Below are 21,765 nucleotides of genomic sequence, written 5' to 3'. Positions count from 1 at the left end.
CACTGAGAAAAAAATGTTGTCTTTGCAGTACATGCAAAAACACAGAGGGTCTGTTGGAGAATATATTATTCAGTTGTGTTTATCATTAAATTGCCTAAGAACGTACCCTTTGTATGTCAGAGGTCAGTTGCAGCAGGGTTGGAGATGCTGTAGCTTGAAGAGTCTCAGTCCCTTGAACTGGAGAGTTCAGACTCACGTAGGCCACAGCACTGCTCTGAAGGACGACACTGTTATCCTGCAGGATAGCAGAGAAAAAGGAGATGGGAGGCAAAGTCCTGGAAGCAAAAAATACCGTACCAACAGTGACATCATAATTGTCGGGCATCAGAAGATGCATCAATGTTTGGCTTATGTCATTAATAATTTACTCAATTTATTATTTAATACATTATTAAGAACATTAAAATTATTTAGCTTAATCAGGACACCAACTCCAGGGTCTCTGAGGTCATAAGCCAAACTCAGTCTCTCATGAAGGAATGAATTCAGATTACTAGCAGAAGAAACTCACACAAGGAGTTATAACTCTGATTTCTAATCAAGTCTGACAATTATTAACAAAGTTAACAAACTTTACAGCTGAATTATTTTGTGAAAAAAAATATTTGTTTAATGACTAAGATGCAATGCAGCTACAAATGAAAAGACAAAGGGGATTTAGTTATTGAATAATAAAATGGAAATCAAATCAGATTGATGAACAAACTGTGACAAAGTGAAACTGGAATACTGAAAAATGAAAAATTCAGAAAACAAGGGAAAAGTCTGATTTACAGAACCATAAAAGTAGCACACAGTTTCATAAAACAGAGTAACCTCCTCCCTCTGGTGAAGGAGGAGGATGATCAAAAGAAAACAGGAAGGTCACTGTCCAGACTCAGACCAGCCCACCACCTTAACCAAAGAGTCGTAAAACAACTCAGTCATGTGTTTTGGCTAACCTCAAGCTAGACAAATAAATCATGGTATGAGTCTTGTATGACCACAAAGTGGACATCAGTGCGAAGTAATCAAAGAAAAGAGAGAAGGAAGCAGAAGGCAGGGATGGAGAAGAGATAGGTGAAGAAAGAAGACGATGAGTTCAGTTGTTCTGGACCCAGTCTCTAACATGAGGAAGACTCAAAATAGCAAAGCAACGACATAACAGAATATCACAGCACATTTTCAGCAAAGCATTCAGCAAGCTTTGAAAACAAACTCGACTAATAGTTGTCTTCAGCAGAAGAAATGATTAGGAATTAGTTTTGGTCAGTTTGTGAATAAAAATTGATTCCTACAGTGTTTATCATCTGGAACTGTTGGTATATTTGTCACCCTATCGTCACTCCACAATGAGTTCCTATCTAAGTTAAAGCTGACTCTCTCCACTTCATTTGTAAGTCCAGACTTAAGTTTGATGCCATTTATTATTATCTTGTCTCTATAAGCATAAAACTGGCATTACAGAAACTAAGCGTATCTCTGACCTTTCCCCACTCGTAGGACCCAATGTTCCCCAGGGCTGTGCCTCCCCATGAGCAGAACACAGTGGTACGGTCCGGCACCCATCCCTGTTTGGTCTGCTCTGTTAGTGCTGCGATGAGTTGAGTCATAATGGCTGAAGTTCCACCTCCCTGGTTGCTGTCATGACGACTACCAACCAGAACGTGGCGATCTGAAAACAAAACAAAAAATTAAATAAATAAATTGCTTTGGTGAAATTGCAGAGACTCGTTCTTAGTAATAGATAGTTTTCTTTAACCTGCTTTACTGCTGAAACGTACAATACAGATAAACTTGATCGTTCATAACTCCTTGATCTGTTTGCTGATTGGTCATGATGAAATTTGTCCTGAGAAATCCAGCTGATAAGTCCTCCAACTGCCAGACCACGGAAAAGGTTCAATGGCTTCAATATTTATGCTTAAAATATTCCATTTATACATTTTGGCTATGGTGTGTGTGTGGGGGTGAAGTTGGATAAAATTATTTAATTGCTTTTTTATTAACAGGGCCAATTTTTTTCAATAGCTCTTAAGCTCATTTTGATGACCTCTCAGCCGCATTAGGACAAAATAATAAACATCAATCCAAAGAGAAAACACACTAAGGTAGAAATAGAATAAAAAGCATTATTCTTGCAGGTGTGCCATTTAGTTCAACAGTTATTTTTCATATTTTCAATCCAGCTGTGGAAACATGGAAGCCAATACGCAGAAGGGAGGATGAGTGTGCCGAGCCAGGAATGATATCATGTTATCCATTTTGCTGCTGTGCTCTTCGTCTTTATATTCCTGGCACTGGTAATAACAGTGTTTTCTGCAATATAATTTCATATTCAGATGATACATGTATAATAACCTTCTTTGATAAAAACACATTAGGCAAAGTACCTAATGTTATTTCATATTCTCTCTGCAGCATGTTGCTCTAATTCCTTCTGATTAAAAACGTCATCTTTCTTATGAACCTCGTGACGAGGTTTCATCCATTTGAAAGGACAAACTGTCTATTCAGACGTAGCCGCTGCCTCTCCCGTCTGAAATGGAAGCTGCCACCTGCTAAGCCAGGCCGCAGAATTAATTTCAAAAATAATAATTCAGCAAAATAAAAATGTTAAATTGCGACTCATCTGCGGCAGCAGCGCTGCCTCCAGACACAGACACCCATGAGCTCACACTTCGCACCGCAAGGTCACTTACTGTTTGAACAACTTAATGATGCACACCTGTTGTGAACATCACTGCTGGGTTAAATATCTGCATTCACAGAAGCACACAATGATAATGTTGGGAAAATGACAGGGGGACAAGGCAACCTCTCCACAGCAGAGCCACCATCTGTTCAATATTTAAACACCATCAGGCTTCCTGGCTTTATTTTCCTCCACTGACAATAAATGTGGAGTTGATTTCAGTAAATATGTAAAAAGCAATGAATTTATAGTGCAATTCTGTTCTATTGCTGGTGTTGGCATTCAATAATTTGATCATCTCAATGTGGAAAAAGTGCAATAAAAATATTGTTATTATGGGAAGTAAATCCTAAATGCTAAATATTCCTGATGTAACTATAGAAAGCTTAGCTGTCTGACCTCAGCTAAGCAGAGAATGGAATGAAGAGGATGAGACACAGGAAACAAGTTTAATGTCATGCACTAAAAGAAGACTTAAGATTTTTAAGATTACAACAGAAAGCTGTTTAAAACACAAACCAATAGATTGCTTTGTGTCAGTTTTAGTCATCATGAGTTATTATGATGAAACATTTGCCGACTCATGAAGCATGCAGCGTCCGGCCTCTCTAGTTAGATAAGTTGTAGTTATCACATTTTCTCAGCTGTGAGCGTAATGTCAACAACACAACTTGCTTTATCCATCAAAACTGTTTTCATGTTCAAATGTCCCTGTGGTCACATTTCTTACTAAATCTTTCATGCATGAATTATGATCCTTTATGTCAGAATTTATTTTCCAAACTGTTTTTGATTTTTTTAAGCCATAAAAAAAGGTGGGGAACAAATGTGTAAAAAGAAAAAAAATTCATAAATATTTTTCTAAGTGATCAGTTGTAATTTTCTCCAAATATTAAGTTATTTGGAAAATACATCAGTTGTGTTAGTCTTGAGGGGCTATTGGATGTCACAATGTTTTTTTACCTGCTCTATGAACTGGATATTCCTGAGTTGATTTTTGTCTGTCTGCCTTTTTGGATTTAACAGAAATTTTCTTGCACTTGCAGTGAATTGTCAGTAGTTGATAGTGTCTTGTATGACACACTAGTGTCCACTTAAGTGGTGTTTGTGCATTTATATCAGAAAAAAAAAAAAAAAAAAAACACACGTTAATGGCTTTTAGGTAGCTGTCCACTGCAGTGACCAGCTATCACTGGGGCTAATGTATTCATACTCCTTTTTCATATTGAGTCCAAATTACAACCACAAGCTTCCATTTATTTTTTGTGGACTTTTTGCCAGAGCATCATAAAGTTTGGCATAATTGTGGAGTGGATGGAAAATTACAGGATGCGTTTGGTTTATACCAAGCTCCACACCTGAAACAGAGCCTTCTCCATCGCTGCCCCACCATGTAACTCACTGCTCCAGCTGGAGATCCACACACAGACAACAGCAGATGATTTTTTTTTCAATAGAGCATCGACAGAAGGACACCAGCAGTTTTTAGTTTCTCCTTAGGACTCTCAGGAAATGGAGTCTGTGTGGGCCTTCTTCACCAGTTTGATTTTCTGTTATTGTACTCCTGCAATGTGTCTTTGTGCACTTAGAAAAGTCCCATACAAATAAAATGTATTATTATTACTAGCAATGACAAACTGACAGCCTGCTGTATCCAGTTATCTGTTATGAGATTGCTTCCTTCCTCCTTCATGTGGCTGTTTCCTCATGGGCTGCATTACATCACCATTACCAGAGAATCCATCCTACATGATCCAAGATAACATCTTTGTAGTCCAATCCCAAACATTTGAACAAATGAAAGATTCCGACTGGTAGCGGCTGTCACGAAAGTCAATCTATCGACAAATCTTGGAGCAGTTTCCGCGTTTTCTCACTTTAGTGGAGAGGATGGAAGAGAGGAGCAGCGACAGCTGCTGTTGGGGAAATAAAGCTGGTGTTCCAGCCATAAACTGGTGATCATTTCACAGGATTTACTCTGTGAAACTGAATTATAGGCACTTCAAAGTCAGAGCAAGTTTGTAACATTCACAGATATTAAATAAATTAAACCTGTGGGATGTGTCCCAAAGGAGCACAGCCACACACACACAAACACACCCAGCAGCAATAGTCCATAATTTCTTAAGAATCTTAATAATCCGATGCTTGATGTTTTTATTTTTGCTCCGGGACATAAACCTTTTAAGCCCCATATTATTAGTTTCACTTCCTCTCTCTCTCTGAGCTGTAATCAGGCATCAGTGTCTTAAAAACAGTTAATGGTTAACAGAAAATGTGAGCCATGGATCAGATTCATTTCTACATATATGAATTACGCTGGTCAACAGCCAAGAAATTGTCGGGTTTTCAACTGTTGTAGGGTCATTTTGATGTGCTGAATCTAAAAATCATTTTGATTTTGCTCAATCAGGTGAACTTTATGAACTATGGAGCAACATGAGCATCAAATTGTATGACTTGTTCTCACATCTGGATCAGTTTCCTGAGAATCTGATCAATGAGTGATGAGCAGGAGGAGAGACTCCATCAGGACAGAAAAGAGATGGAGACGTGATGTGCAATTTACATGTACGCACCCGTGATTATTATCCAAGTTTGTAACATTTAATTAATACACTCTGTTAGAAAACTTTTTTTTTCTCCTAAAACTTTTTTCGGATGAGAAATATTAACAGAAATGAATTGATAATGTCACAAAAATTTAATAAATTTAGTCAGAAGATTGGATTTATCTAAATCAAATTAGAATAAAAGCTTGATTGAGAAAAATGGAAATAATTTTTGGATTCAGCAGTGCAAAATAGTCCTAATTCAACTGAAAAACATAGACAGGTTCCAAAAATTATTTTTTGTAACCCAGTGTTATTGAAGGCCTGGTTCCTGGAAAACGCTCCTGGAGTGGAAACCTGATCAGTGCAGCAGAAATCCTGGCACCACAACGCTGTGCAGCTTCCAGGCTAAATCCCACAAACACTAATTAGTGTGAACTTCTTCAAATCAGTCATATGCCAAAGTTCAGACTTTTTTTTATTTTAAGGAATTTTGTGTGTGCGTGTGTGTGCGTGTGCATGTTTTTTGTTTTATGTATTTTACACAGTAGAAGATGACACGCTTCATCACGGAACTGCTAGTGAATGAGTAACATTAGAGGAAACCATGTTTTTTGTTGCCCTTTGGCTAAAACAAACTGCTGAATGTTAAAAAGGATCAGCTGTGATTTAATGCATCCAGCGGTGAAGACTTTCTTTCTAACCAGTTCTGTCCTGAAGATAAAGCTTTTAAGGCAATTTGTGCCAAATTAAGTATTCATACTTTGGTAATTTTTTTAGTTAATCTTCTCATTCAGACATTTACCATTTTGTAGAAGACTAGACAGAACATCAACAAGAGGTCTAAACAAATCTGTTTTCTCACAAGCATGAGTGTCGGAAAAATAATAGCTTACAGTGCTGGTCAGAAAATTAGATGAAACTAAATGTAACTGTTATAATAACAAAAATAATAATTTGGTGCTTAAGTCTGAAATTAACACACATTTTTCCTCTTTACATCAGATCTAAACTTGGTACTAAGTCCCAAATTGCTCACAAGTCTTTGCCATTTGTATGACTGTGAACATGGAGGGTAAAGCGCGGTCCAATGACTGCACACACGCTACACACATTTAGTCCATTTACCATTTTGAAATTGTTTTGACGTTGCTGTTGGGAACTTTTACAAAATGTTTCTTTATTTTACATATTTTTTAAAACCGTCACCATGTTGTGACAGTTTTAAATCTTTGTGGTCCAACTGTACAAATACACGACCCGGTCAGAAACAACCAATCAGGGAAGGAACGGTCATGCTGAGAACGTTATGCTGTGTAAAATCAGAGGATTGAAGAAAACTACATTATCTGATTACCTGAGGATAATGTACGCTATTACTGCCATAGCAGTTCACAGTGAACCAAAAAGCACTCTGTGATGTGTTAAAGTAAAGATCACTGATTATTTTACAACATTATATTTTAAATATCTATTCAGATGGAGAACTTCATCTACAATGTCGCTTCTCCTCAACTACAACAGAACTAAGCTTTGGTTTAAAGGTACGAGGCTTTGACTGCAGGATTCACATGCGTGGGAGCAAAGAGTATTTTAAGATTTATTATGATGCTGCCTGTCTTTGTGCAGCCATAAAGTACATAAAGCTGGGCAGATAGGCCTGATGCGAGCATGCATGAATATTCATTCTGCTCATGTTTTAGTGTAGAACATGCATATGATCAAATGCCAACAACCAGTTGAAGTGTTGCTACTTGCGGAGATTTGTGATCCACATTATGTGTTTTAGTGGCCCATTATGTCTGCTTAATATCACACTGTAAATCAGCGAGGTAATTTTCCACTGGTGAGTGGGCAGGACAGGTAGGGTTGCACCGCAGCAATGGGAGTGGAGGGGGAGGATGTGTAAGGAGGAAGGCTGTTGAGGAGAGGCAAGGACAAGATGAAAAAAACCTTCCTTATACCGACAATAAAAGAAAAAGAGACAAAACGAGTCAGAAATTCATTCCCTGGAGCAAAAATGAAGTGTGACCGACAATGGACTCAAATCCTGCATTACAAGTTCAACATTATAATCTAAACACATTGAAGAAATGTTCAGGTTGTGTGAGTTTAAGCAGCTATCTGCATGGTGATGGACGGATGGCGGAGCTTCTATTTTTTTCAAACTTCCTGTAAATGTTAGCTGTGCTGCTATGCTAAAAGCTAGCTGCGGCCTACTTCCACACGGTGGAAGAGGTTTGGCTTCATTTTTATTACTGTCCTCATTTCTTACCATCACAGCTTTTAAAGGAAAAAAATATAATATTATTTTCTACCTTGCTGAACTAAGCTGCTACATCACTCACTCAAATGTAAAGGTCCTTCGTAAATTTAAGATTTTCCATAATGTAACATGAAAAATTGATACACTGTTCCATTTTTAGGAGAAGTGACGTTGCTTTCAAAACAAAAACTTCTCAACTTACTGTATGTAAGAGGCAACAATGAACTTCAAATCGGAAAAGAAATATTTTAAGCGTTTTGTTTTGCAAGGAAATAACTAGAAAGCATTAATATCAACAATAAGTGTGAAACAGCAAATGTACATGGTGGTGACAAGAATTTGCCAAGTACAAGCATATTTCCTCCCTGTTTTTGATATTTTGTCACACCTAAATGGTTGAATTTGTCAAACAAATTTTATTTTCAGACAAGCAAATTCAAAAAGCAGTTTTCAAAAAAAAATACTCAAATTTGACTTGTTTTTTTGTAATGGCTACATAAACTTAAAGCTGATGGTGTCACCCTTGGCAACACCTGCCATAAAGTCATAACCAAAGGAGGAGGTTTTATGAAAATATGTTTGATGATCTCAGATATACAAATGGCCCAACCAAGGCTGGAATTAGAAGTGTCCGTTAGCTTCCAATTATCTTGTCTGTAGATCATTGTCATTTAAAGGTTTACAGACCATTAATTAATGAAACTTCCAAAGTCAAACTTCATTGACTTACAAACTGGATCTTTTTATCAGATTCTTTCAATCAGAATGTGAAGGAAGCATCCTGCCTCAAACCAAGCCCAATGCTCAGGGTGTTTGATGGTTCAGTGCAGCGTAAAACTCAGTGACTTTTAATGAGTCCTGCTTTAAGATTGTTCATCTGATTTGCTCTGTTCACATACTTGTTCATTTCTTACAAACCTGGGTTTTTTCTTCCTTTCAGGTATCCAACAACGTTGTAAATCTTCTTGTAGGACATCTGGTTTCCAATAGTCACAGTAATCTTCTTTCGCTCTGGGATAAAAGCAGATCAAAAAGGAAATTACATGCATTCTGTTTATTCAGTCTGCTCAACAATGACACAGCCACTGTTTTTGGTCTCAATCAGCAGCTTTAGGTTGTGTGGTAAACCCCGTCTTCTTGCTCTTTAGGAGGAAGAAAACGGCTCCGTTTGCCACTACGCCTCACTCTTCACTCTCGGCTTCTCCTGCCATCAGCTCTACATTTACACAATTGCTGGACGCACTTACCTGACAAATTTTCTGCTCTGTCTGTAATGTCTCCTGCCTGCTGCTCCTTCACTCACCACCCACAGTCCCTCGCCGCCAGCCTCTCACTGCAGTCCACTCAGTCATCAGACATTTTCCCTTCTTTTATCTTTCCTCTCTGTTCCCTACCATCATCATGCCCTTCTCTTGACTTTTGCAATAACTGCAACTAGGTGACAAGAGACTACAAGTCTTGCAAACGTATTCATACCCTTCTACGTCTTTTTAGCATACATTATCATATTGCAACCAACTCAGTGCTTATTAAGATTATACCTGAGAAACTAAATCAAAGCCATTTATACATGTTATGTCAAACAAATATGATACATGGCTTTAAAGAACCTTTAAAAACTTTAGTGACCCTGCTGAAGAAAAGCATGAACACATGCGTTTGTATACACACACACACATATATATATATATATATATATATATATATATATATATATATATATATATATATATACATACATATATGAAAAGGAGAAGAAAGTTAACTTTCAAATGACAAATCAAACTTTCTTAGTTTGATTAAGAAACTTCTATTTTTTTTATTTGCGCTTGATTTTACTTGACTCAAAACAAAAAAAAAAACTAGGCTATATGTTTTATGCCTAAGAGTTTATGCGAGGTAGGATAAAAGGTTGCAGTTTTAGTTTTTGTACTGAATTTATTTTGGAGTTAACATTTGTGACATCACAGCCTAAGAGGGAAGACAAGATGTAGAAATTGTCATTATATCATTACTAAAATTACAGTGACTGCTTTATTCAGAAACGAGAAGCACTGAAAACGTCCACCACACACGCACACACACACACACACACACACACACTGCTGGGAGATTCACGTGACTTAGCAGTCAGTGGACGCTGTGAGCTCAAGGGGGCTGATGGCTGGATATCTGAGGGAAAATACAGACGAACCGCCAGTAAAGATGTGAAGCAGGGGCTCAAACTGTGTGTGACAGAGGTCCCCCGCCTGCAGCACCACAGCATGACAGCCCACTTTCCCAGCTCCGCTCCACTCCGTTCCTCCGTCCCTCCCAGTCTGCCTGTCTGCTTGCCCTCTCGCTCCTATTTAATGCATTATAAAAATTCACTGCTCTCTCTTATCTGAGCCACATAACCCATTTATCACTTTTGACAATGGCCACAAATGACTACAGCTAAAGAGAGGGGATGGAACATGTGGCCCTTATGCGTATTCAGTCTGCAGACATGCAGACGCAGAGAGCGGGAGAGAGATTTGTCAAATAGCGATTCCCCTTCATGATGAATGAGTTTACAGATGGGGCAGTTTCTGCAGGTAAGAGGTGACTCACAGTTTTCAGAGAACATTTAGTTATTTAAAGACACTAAAATGTGTCTCTGATTCTTGCAGAATAAATCAAACATGGTATCAAACCTCTACTCATGAAAAAAACATGTACCTGGCCCAGCCATCCATTTGTTTCATTTGTTCATGACATCCAAATTTAACAGCGTCACAGAAAGAAAAACCTGGTGGAAACTATGGAAACTTTTTGACTTCCTCTGATTCATTTTGTCCTCATGAAAAAATCCAAACAAATCACCAAACATGTCCAAGACATCAGGAAAAGAACGATGGGTCTCTACAGGTCTGGTTCTGTGGGTACTGTTTCCTGTTGACACTTTCACTTTCTGCTTAAACAGTCCAAGTATAAACACAGGTCTATTCAGCCACTCTGCTGTGCAGGAAGGAGATGGATCCAGAGGTGAATATGTTTGGGTGAGAAATGTGTGAAAAACATCTGAACAAAAACATTCAGGTGCTGGCTGAAGATCTGAAGTCCTGCAGTGAGAGAAGGTCACCAGAAGGCCACAATCGGCCTGCGACTTCTGAGAAGACGTGTTCCAGGCAACATTCTGAAGGGCCGCATTGGAAAAGGTTCGATGGAAACGGCAAAATTCAAAGTAACTTCACAAAACTTTGAAAAAATGTCCAAACCTCAAGGCTTGGAGGGTATGACTCTCCATTTTTCTGAAAAGTGTGGTACATGCTGGTTTACAACCACTACAAACTGTTTATTACAGCCATGCATAATGTCTTCATCAGATGACATTATGAAATGATTGATCTGTTCAAAACAAGCAGATGGAAATACGCCTCATTAGCATAATTTTGACATTTTAACAGTTTGCTTAGAGTTCACATGACAACTGGACAGAAATATAACTAGTGACAGATTTTCATAGCATTACTGGCTTCAAACACTGAAGCTAACACTAACTCTAATTTGACAACTTTTTTTGGTAACACTTTATTTGAAGGGGGGTGAATAAGACTGTCATGACACTGTCATTAACATGACATAACACCTGTCATGAACATGAATAAGCCTTCATGAATATTTATGACTGTTGTCATAAAGCGTCATTCGGTAAATTATGACACTTAATACAAAGTTGACATTATTCAAAATGTCTTTGTTATGACAACTTGACATTAACCAGGAAATCATTACTGATATAAATTTGTTATAAAAGTAATACTGATTGCACTTTAAAAATTAGGTAACTTTATGTTATTAAAGGTAAAGTTTAAACAGTAATGTCGCAGTGAGGGCGTTACACAAAGTCACGTTTTCAGCACGAGGACAACTCGCATGGAAAAACATCCCAAGGAGTCAGTAACACAACCGTAAGCAACAGTGGAAGGAAGAGAGATGTGCGTTTTGGAGCTGGATAAGCTGTTATTATTCTGAGTTTGTCAGCTAAAGATGTCAGTGTTAAAGGCTCACTGTAGACTGTGCTGGCTACAAAGTCTCATCTAGCTTATCTCAACATGGCCATCTTCTGCTCCATGAAAGCAAAGTAGCTTTATTGGTTCAGTCTTTGAAATAAGCAAAAACTGTTTACTTCATTATAGGGTGGAGATTTTCTGCAGATAAAAGACGCCTGTGCAGGTCTAGAGCAGGAGAAGCTGTAGTTTTATTGTTTTTGTTTCCTGCTATGAAAGGTTTAGATAAAACCTTTTATTACAACAAATATCTCCTTTACAGTAAGGTTTTAATCTCAGTGGTAAACATTTTGAGTTGCTCTGCTTTGATTTTTTCTTTTCTGCCTCCAGAATTTTTTAGAAGCTCTTTATCAAACTAAATATATTTCTCCTCATACATCTGAAAACTAATAATTATGACAGACATGGATGAAACCTTTGTTTAGTTTATTCCAAATATCAATTTTATTTTGAGGAGCACTTTTTGCATTTTCTCAGATAGCAGCACTTTTTTCAAAGTAAAATGGAATCTGACTTATGTATGCAGAAGTTTTGATTTATTTTTTAGAGATGAGCTACTGAGAGTTTCAAAGCAATTCAAATATTCTCCTTTGTTATCACTAATAACAGCCTGTTGTGATACTGTACGTTAGCAACGCAATATTCATTTCTTTTTCTTATTTTAGCTGTTAAAAATAAAAGCAGACTGAAGTTGTCTTGAAGTTCAGAATTAATAATATTTTTCTTACTAAAACTTTTTCTCCTGCAGTAGTTGCACACTTGAGTTTGAAAACTTATTGGAGAAAGCCAAAGGCAAACCTGGGCAATAATCATGTTGTCTAAACAGCATATTGATATGCCACACCTGGACGGATTATCTCGGTAAAGTAGAAATGCTCGCTAATACATATTTAGACAGATTTGTGAACAATATTTGACAGAAGTATGTCTGTTATGAATATCGAAAAAGGTTTGGATTTTTGACTTCAGTTCAAAAGTCTCATATTTTTAATGTACTTTCACTGCTTTAACCATCTTTTTGCTAACAGTCTACGTCTCTGTTAAGGACTTTTCTGGTCCATTTTTATCTTTGTGCTGTGAGAAGTAGATGAACTTGACCCGTCCAGTTGTATGCAGTCAAAGTGATGAACAGAAGAAGCAGAATTTCTTTTTTCAGTGTTCGTTGTTTCTGCTTCAAGAAAAAAAAACAAAAAAAAAACTAAAGTAGCAAATGACCTTTTATACATTCAAATTTAAAAAGTTCTACCACTTAAATTGTAGGATTTATTGTATCAAAACATAAAAAGGATCTGTGGCCTCATGCACACAAGGTACGTTCAGACAGAGACATGGCCTTTGTCCAGTTCCTTTCAAGAATTCAGTTGGCTCAGAAAGAATTTACCTTGGAAATGTCTGGTCTATTCATTCAAAGCACAAAATATATTTGAGGCAATAATTTATAGAAACCACCTTTTGGTAAGGTGGTCTGCACGGACACACAGGCAGAGTACGTGAGTGTTTTCAGGGGGAAAACAACAGTATCAGTTATTTGGAGGGATTTCAGACATTCACATCCTGATGGTGGCAAGCTGCTACACTGTAGCCACAGCTGCCCCAGGCAGACTGACAGAGGCAAGGCTGCCAAACAGCCCCCGGCCCTCTGACCACCAGCAGGTAGGCAGGTGAAGCGTCTTGCTCAAGAACACGACTGAAACAGACGGAGCTGGGATTGAACCGGCATCCCACCGATCACTGGACGAACTACCACCAACAACACCATCGTTCTGCTAAAACAAGACTTAGAGACTTTTTCCCCACATTATCATAGTGGGGTATTTGTGTGGTGATTTTGGGAAATGAGATTAATTTAATACAACTTGGAATAAGACTAATAAGATGTAGACAAAGTGAAGCACTGTGAATACTTCCTGGATGCTCTTTGCATTTATGTACTTAGATTTCTCAAGGTGTGTGAATTCACTGGGTTGTTGCCGACATCTGGAGTGAACTTTCATCCAATGGGCCAAATGGAAGACACAGATATGCTTTAGAGTTTTTTCTACTTGCTATGTATGTTATATTGGTTCTACCTATTTAGTTTAAGTAATGGAAAGATAAACCGAACTGAAAAATTTTAGATAGCACTATATCTCATCTGTTTCTACTACCTTCTACTACCATCCGTTTCTAGTCCTTGCCGTATAAACTGCTGTCTAATCACTGAGAAGCATTCCAGTAACATCCTCTGCAGGGCATTTTTAATGCACATTTAAGAAACAGTAGTCATTGAAAGTGGGGAACTTCCACATCACAATCAATATGGGTGTAATTAAAGGGCCTGGGAGTACTTTTTATAAAGCCATTTTAAGTTGTTCTGCTTTGCTCGCTTCTCCCTCTGCGGCAGTGCTCTGTAATTGGTGCAGAAATTTGGGACACCTTTGGAGTGGAAGAGGGAGATGGAGAGAAAAAAATAAGAATCACATGAAACAAAGAGAACCCCACCAAGAACAGATTTAGTAGAGTATATCACAGGAACGTTATTTTTTTCAGCTGTCATTTACACTTGATGCATTTTATGTAACTGTATAAATGTACATAAAATGTAACATTTTATGTACATTTTATAAAATGTACATTTACTGCAATTTGCTGCAATTACTGATTTCAAACATACTCCAATTAGGTCCCTATAACCTACAGTTTTCTTTGAAAGGTCTGAGTGTGGTTATGTCAGTCATTCAGCTGCTGCAGCAGGTAGAACAGGAAACTTTATTCTGCAGTGGTTACTTCTTTTGTTCCCCCTGAACTCTTTGTCACTCAGGTTCAGCATGCATGCTTCTGAAAAATGTAAAAAAAGAAAACCAGGACTTAAAGTTGCAAGTGAACTTCTCTTGCATCTGTGCACCAATCGCAAACACATTTTTAACCCAATAAAAATATATATATATATTTCACTTAAAAAGCATACCCTTCTTCAGGAGCTGCTGGTCTTCACTGACATTATTTAGCAGCCTGGACACAAACTGATGGACACAACCAACACCTTACGACTTTATTTCAGTAATTTAACTATCCTTGCATAATTCCAGCTTCATTCTGGTAATATTATGACTTTATTCTCATATTATAATGACCCTCTTGATGTGCAACTTTATTCTCTTAGGTTAAGCTTTAAAAATCACTGAGCCTGGCTCTAATACTCTGTCGTATTAATCTGTCTTTTCTTTCCTTTACATAAATACTGTAAAGTAGTGAGTGTACATATATTGATCAACTTCATTTATTTATCCTTAACGCCTACACTCCCTGAGAGTGTGAAACCAAAGTCAAGTTCCTTTTTTGTTGCACAAACATGGCCAAGAAAGCCGATTCTGATAATTATACAATGCTGAAGAAGTTGTTAAAACCAACAAAAACAAACTATTCGAAGCTACCACAATAGTCAACAGTTGAAAATATTACAATTTCCAAACAGAAACACTCTCCTAATCATACATTTCACTGTGTCATAATGGCATATCTAATCTCACTATGCATTCAATCTCCAAAGTTTGAAGGGAAGTGGACAGCTTCAATACAAACAAACACCAACAGGCCTGTAATCACAGAGACAAGGTGGAAACAAAGAGCCTATACAAAGTATTTACCCCACTGGATGTTTTTCTCTTTTCATTGATTTTGTAGCATGATCAAAAGCATTATGCATATTTTGACAAAAAAGACAAAACAACAACAAAAAGACCCCTTTAATATTTATTGTCAAAGTAATAACTGTTTCTGCAAAATAATGACAATTAAAAATATGTAACAAAAAATAAATTATAATAATTGTATAATAAATCACACCCTTTAAAGGGACTGACCTAATTCAGTAGAGGTCAGACCAACTGGTGCTAGAAGTCTCACATGATTGGAGTGGAGCTTATTGAATAAATACATAAATACTTTAACAAATTCTCAAGAACCAAAGTGGGATTCTGAAATGAAAGGTCAAGAAGTTATATGAGACAACATAATTTCAGTAAAAAACTACTGCTATAGTGCATTAGGTATTATGTATTTGAATACAGAGTGGTATTTAAAATATTGCCAGAAAACAATTAAAGAAATGTCACAGCTCTTAGATCCATCTCAACAGAATCTGGAATATTGTAATTTTCCCTTTCAGATTGACAGTTTGTGACCAGCTGTACTGTAGTAGAAGAATGTTAAATATTTTTTCAACATTTTTCAATACAGAAAAAAATTAAATAAAATCATTCATGTGGCTTTGACATTTCAGCAATCAGCTCCAATTGGCTCCGTTAAGCAGCTGCCCAAGCAAGATGAGAGTTAAATTATTCATGGTCACAAAGCAGGAGCAGGAAATCATTTCACACCAGCCATTTCCACAGATCATCAGGTAATTTAATAATATAGGTTTAAAATCAAGGTGGAGGTCAATGTAGGGACAGGAGGACTGACAATGTCCAAACACAAGCTCCACCTGACCACAGTCACACAGTCCTACTATGACCAGATTTAGTTAGCCTTGATGCTACAGCCCAACATTCACCGTCATGTTCTACAGCTTTTACATTAAAATGAACAAAGAAACAAAAATATTACTATGTATACATAGTAATATTAGTTTATTAAAAGTGGATAAACTAATGTTTAAATAGCTCAGTGATGATGAATGACTTGCAAGTAAAATACGTTTTTGCTGTCTGAATGTTTTCAGTCAGGTACTGTACAATGGAAAAGGCAATTTAGTTCTTCCATGGCCGGATTCAGTGGATGATTCCAAACTGCCATGTTCATGTCTCCGGCCCCGCTGCTCCTCTCTCCTGTTGGAGCAGGAAGCAGGAAGCAGGAAATAGGAAGCCTCCTCTGGGGTCAGGAGAGTTTCTGCAGGTGACTGTTTCTGGCAGAGCAGACATCTTTGCAGACAACCTTCTGCTGCGTTCAGACCGGAGGCGATTTGAGCTTCAGGGTCGACTGGTTTATATGATATCTGTATGTGGACACCGAGATGCCCAGGACGTGTCTTTTTGTGCCACCTTCAATGCTTTACTGTTCTGGTCAGGCCACTCCTATGAATATTTCTTCTGGGCACGCCTGGCCGGATGTTTAAAGTTATTGTCCTGTTGGAAAGTGAACCTCCATTCTGTTTAAAGTTTTCTGCAGCCTCTAGCAGGATTGCTCCATGTTTAGCTCCATCAACTCGGTCTGCCGTTCCTGACCCTTGCAAATGAAAGCATCCTGACAGCATAATGTCACCACCATTCAGGATGAAGTGACATGTCAAGTTTTCATCACACATTATTTTAAGGGAATAGGGTAAATTTGAATCTGATTAAATTTCAAGTACACTGACATTTGTGGCTCCGATGTTACAAAAAGTGAAAAACGCAGTAAGAGGACTTTTGTGAGGCATGGGGCGTATGAACACAAAACACAGCAACTACAGAGGAACAAGAATCCTGAGGCTGGCCAAGTCATGTCGCTGGTCTCCAAAGAAGGGCCCTGAGTAATTAAACAAGGCCAGGCAATGCAGCCACCTTTAATTGAACTGGAATTAAAAAAGAAAAAAAAAGTGTAAAAAGAGACTTGGCTAGAAAGCAAAAAATTGAAAAGAGGGAAGCAGATGGAAACAAATGATAGTGGGATCCGTGCAGCTAATCGATTGGAGACAGAATACATCTCTTCACTCTTGGGCTCCGTCTTCCACTGACTCTCTGTCCCTTGTAGCTCTTCTCCCAGTTTCACTCATTTGATGTTGTGGAAGGAGCCGACTAGGGCTGTTGTAAACGAATATTTTAGTAATCGAGTAATCTATCGATTATTCTTACGATTAATCGAGTAATCGGATTTTTAAAAAAATTCTAAAATGAAATATTGGTAAATCTGGCATAATACCGGTGTTACTATCAGATATCAATATCAGTCCAATTTTTCATATTTGAGCATCCCTAACAGTTGCTTTTTTGTAGTTTAGAAAACTAACCTGTAACAATAATAGCTCACTTTCTAAGTTAACCAGAAGAAAAGTTATAGAAAAATCTGAAATTATATTGAATTTAATAACAAAGAGGCAGGCTCACAAATATGCTTACAAAAAATGTCTACAATCCAGCTTTTAGTTTATGTATTCATCTTCAGTGAGTTTAATAGATTAATTAAACTCACCTTGCCACCTAACCTGTCACGCTTTGGGTTTGAAAATACGGGAAATGCGGCCTGGAGTGGGAGGAGAGGGCGAATGAACGAACATGGGGTGGAGGGGAGGAAATAGACCAGCGGACTGACGAACCGTTAGACCGGGGGACGAACACGGGGGGAAGCAATACGGGATATTTACGACACCTTCACTGGTCACACTCAGAAACTCATCTACTAGCCATGTACGATGCGCTCCGCCACCCGTTTCTTCAGACCGGGATATGAAATTTATTGTGCGGTTCGTCGGTAAAGCTACATTTACACGGTAAGCATCAGCTACTCAGCCGCCCGCCCTGTTCAGGCTATCCGCTCACCTCAGCGCTCTTCCCGCCGTTCGCTTTCAACCAGCAGCCCCGGAGGAGAAATGCTGCCGTACTCCAGGCATCCCCCAGTCATGTTAAGGATGCTTATTGGTTCCCCAAAAACGATAAAAAGTCGGGCATTATCATCAATCAATAAAATCCCCACGGGCCAATCTTGAAGATTGGAATTTATTCCGCTGAGACTTAGCTTTTGTCAACAACTCAGAGGCGGAAGTGAGAGCTCCGCGCAACGCAAATGAAGTCCCGGCCGGAACACAGTGCGCTAACTAATAAAACATAAATTAACGAAGCTTCGAGGCAGGTAAATTTTCCTCGAGGAATTTTAGTAATCGAGGTACTCGAATCATTCGAGGAATCGTTTCAGCCCTAGAGCCGACCCAGCAGGCTCATTCGGTGTGGGTTAGGCTTGGTCCACACTGTCATCATATTTGCAATACGTCAAACTGTTCAGTCCATAACCAGCAGAAACATAGTTAGAATAGGCATAACATCCAACATCAGGACACTGAACATCAGCTGTCCTTTCAGACCAGAGATACTGACTTATTTCCAACAGAAAACCACACAGAGTGCAGCAAGCACATCAAACAACTTCTGCACTATAAGATCAATACTTTTGTCAATATTGGATGTGTCACTTATTTGTTGAGTGACTCCTTCAGACAGCACTGGAGCACAACAGTGACAAACAAGTGTGTGCACGTGTGTGTGTGTGTGTGCACGTGTGTGTGTGTGTGTGCGTGTGTGTGTGTGTGTGTGTGTGTGTGTGTGTGTCTGTGTGTGTGTGTGTGTGTGTGTGTGTATGTGTGTGTGTGCGTGTGTGTGTGTATGCGTGTGTGTGCGAGTTGCGTGTAGCTAAAATCTGAGCACCAGAGGAAAAGGACAGCATGCTGTTTTCCAGCCACCGGCCAGATGCTTGGATTTATTGAGGAGTAAATGAAAATGGATGAAGTGTACACACAAGAAATGAGGGAACATGCTGTCAACAGGAGATGATGGTGGACAAACGCCTGAGTGGAAGACAGAGGGACGGATCAGAGGAGCAGTGGAGGTGACTGTAATATGGATACTGATAGGTTGATTTTTTTAAACTCCTGTGGAAATCTGCCAACATACGGACGAGGGGACTTCTTTCAAAACATTAAAAAAAAGGATTTAGCCTACAATATTACAACAATTTTATTATTTAAAGCTGGGATATCAGTTGAGATGCACAAAAGCCTTTATGTTGCACATGAGCCTTGTAGAGAATGGAAAGTTGATCCTAATTTTGAGTAAAAAACTGGATTCATGTTTAAAACGAGGAGAACAGCCAACAGTTACAGAGAAGATGCTACATCTACTGACATGTAATCTATGGGCACCTTGTGACCAGGGTACCTAAGTACGCCATGCCCAAAAGACTCAACCCAAAGTCCTGTCTATGGCCCAAATTAGAGCGACTTCCCTAATTCATTATCCTGCAGCTGCACTCAGAGCTGACCAAAGCAATTTCCATCTGCCAGCCGTGCTCTAAATATGTGTACTCACCAAGCAACCCTGTAACAAAAGCTGTAGGCGAGAACAACACCTGATCTGAGACGTCATAGTTGGAGCACTCTCATTAAAACTTTCAATATACCAAACTTGGCAAAAAACAGAACTGAAAAACATTCTTCATTCATTCTTCAAACTTCAACATTTCAAATATGTAAGTTCAACTAATGTATTTGAAATGTTGACGTGTACACTGGACACAGTTCCTATATTTGATTTTTTTAATTTTTTTTTTTTTGTTGTTGAACTCAGTGAGCAGCTGAAAATGTCTCTTAGTTTGAAAGATTTGGACTAACATTTCCAAACAAGCTGATAATCCTGATCATCTAAAAAGGTCGTAGTTTGAACTGTTTTAATGTTTGAACTGAATCATCACAATTTTTTTCCAAAGGTCACATCATATAAATATATAAGAGAGTACATAACATTATGTAATGTACTAAGTCATCTAAACAAGATGAGGTCAAATTCATCTTTGCATTTCCTTTAATTCATTCAAACTAAGGGTAACATAATCCATGCATAAAGACCTATCACTACCGATCTGCTGAAATCACACAACTTATAGAATCATTTGATTTGTGTCTTACAAACAGATGGCAAAGCTGAACAGTCCTCTGATGAGGCCCAGTGAGAGACAGACAAAGTTAAAAATTGCTAAAGTTAATGCAATTCCATTGGTAGCTCTGCAAATGATTTTTTTTTTTGTGCTTACCTGTGTTGGGAGGCATGGATAAAAGAGTGCAGGCATCTGCTCCCTGTCCCACTGATGGCGACGACAATAAAGTCTTGGCAAGGAAGGCGGAGATGGGCTGAACCAGCAGGGATGTGAGGCTCCCTCCAGACCCAGCTAGCACAAAAACAGAACAAAAGACAAGCAAGAAAAAAAAAAAAAAGACAATTAAACACTCTCTTTTGGATCTTCCTGCAAACCAACAAAATGACAATTTATGTATGTAATGTAATTTCTAAATCATACTAGATTAAAAATCTAACTCTGCATTGGTGATATAGTAAATGTTATAGCTGACAAGCTGGCATTTGATGCTGGTCAGTAAAATAGAATAAAATAAACTCAGTCCTTCTTGATTTTAATGGTTTTTGCCTCAAGTCTTTTTTATATAAATTAAATAAATACTGAACAAGAAGAATAAAGGGCCTGAAAGGAATCTGGAGTACCCAGAGAGAACCCACACATGTAAGGGCAGAAAAACTCCCCAGGCTGGGATTGGACCTCACTGCACTGCTTTCAAAGAGGGACAAGTTCAGACGGATTGAAGAGACACTTGGCTCTTCAATCCGTCAGTGTCCATTTTACATGTATCCTCATCTCCAACTGATCCTGTTTAAGCAGAAGTATTATTACCATGGCGATTAATTTTATGGAAACGTGTTGATAAGAGCAGAGTATAAGCTGTAACGTGTCCTGTTCTGTCATGTTGTGATGGAACAGAACTGAGTCTGAAGCCTACACGGTTATTTTTAAACAGAATTTTCTTTAGCTTCAGTAGAACTACAATATTTGGACCATTATGTCCTTCTGTAGTATATAGTAGAAGAAGCGCAGATCAAGTAGGAGAACAGCTATGAATATAGACCAGTGGTTCTTCACCTGGGTTCGATCGAACCCCAGGGGTTCGGTGAGTCGGTCTCAGGGGTTCGGTGGAGCCTCTGCCGCGGAGGTAAAGACACACTGTGTAAAGTCGTGATGACGCCCCGCTTTGCCATCACTTGCTGCAGAGGATCACGTCACATTGCTTAGCCAATCAGAGCTGCGGAGGAGCCCTGATTGAAGGAGTTCCACCATAGACATAATATAAGGGTAGACGCCGCATTGGCTGCTCCGGCGCAGGAAATACGGCGGCCATCTTAGAGCGGTATAAACTCCTACTTTCCTCAATCAAAACAATAGACGATGCCTCAGCTCTGAGGGATATTATTGTTCGGATCTATGGATTATTGATGTGAGGGCTCCACAGACAGCATTTCACAAGTAAGATGGACATATTATTGTGTATATATTGTGATTATATTATATATTAGAATATTACTTTACTGTATTTATGTCCACCGGCGAGATACCAGCTAATATTAGCTACAGTGCTTGGTGTAATACAGGTTCAGCCCCGCTATGAAGACTAACTGAGATTCTGTACATCTAAAAATATTAATTATTCTCTAACATTGACTTAGATTATAT

General features: G+C 38.4%; 1 protein-coding gene across 1 annotated transcript in view; it reads right to left on the bottom strand.

Annotated features, from left to right (window-relative positions):
• Nucleotides 1-21,765, bottom strand: part of naaladl2 (N-acetylated alpha-linked acidic dipeptidase like 2) — a 358,608-nt gene that overhangs the window by 133,461 nt on the left and 203,382 nt on the right. Inside the window, exons 9-12 of the mRNA XM_088005108.1 lie at nucleotides 20,281-20,415; nucleotides 8,411-8,503; nucleotides 1,467-1,654; nucleotides 107-235 (exon numbers count right to left, since the gene is read on the bottom strand). Coding sequence (XP_087861234.1) covers nucleotides 107-235; nucleotides 1,467-1,654; nucleotides 8,411-8,503; nucleotides 20,281-20,415 — 545 coding nt within the window. The remainder of the gene's footprint in view (nucleotides 1-106; nucleotides 236-1,466; nucleotides 1,655-8,410; nucleotides 8,504-20,280; nucleotides 20,416-21,765) is intronic.

The sequence above is a fragment of the Poecilia mexicana genome, unplaced genomic scaffold (assembly GCF_051168715.1).
Source record: "Poecilia mexicana isolate PSO_F unplaced genomic scaffold, ASM5116871v1 scaffold_4, whole genome shotgun sequence".
NCBI lineage: Eukaryota > Metazoa > Chordata > Actinopteri > Cyprinodontiformes > Poeciliidae > Poecilia > Poecilia mexicana.
This window is presented reverse-complemented; position numbering and strand designations above follow the sequence as displayed.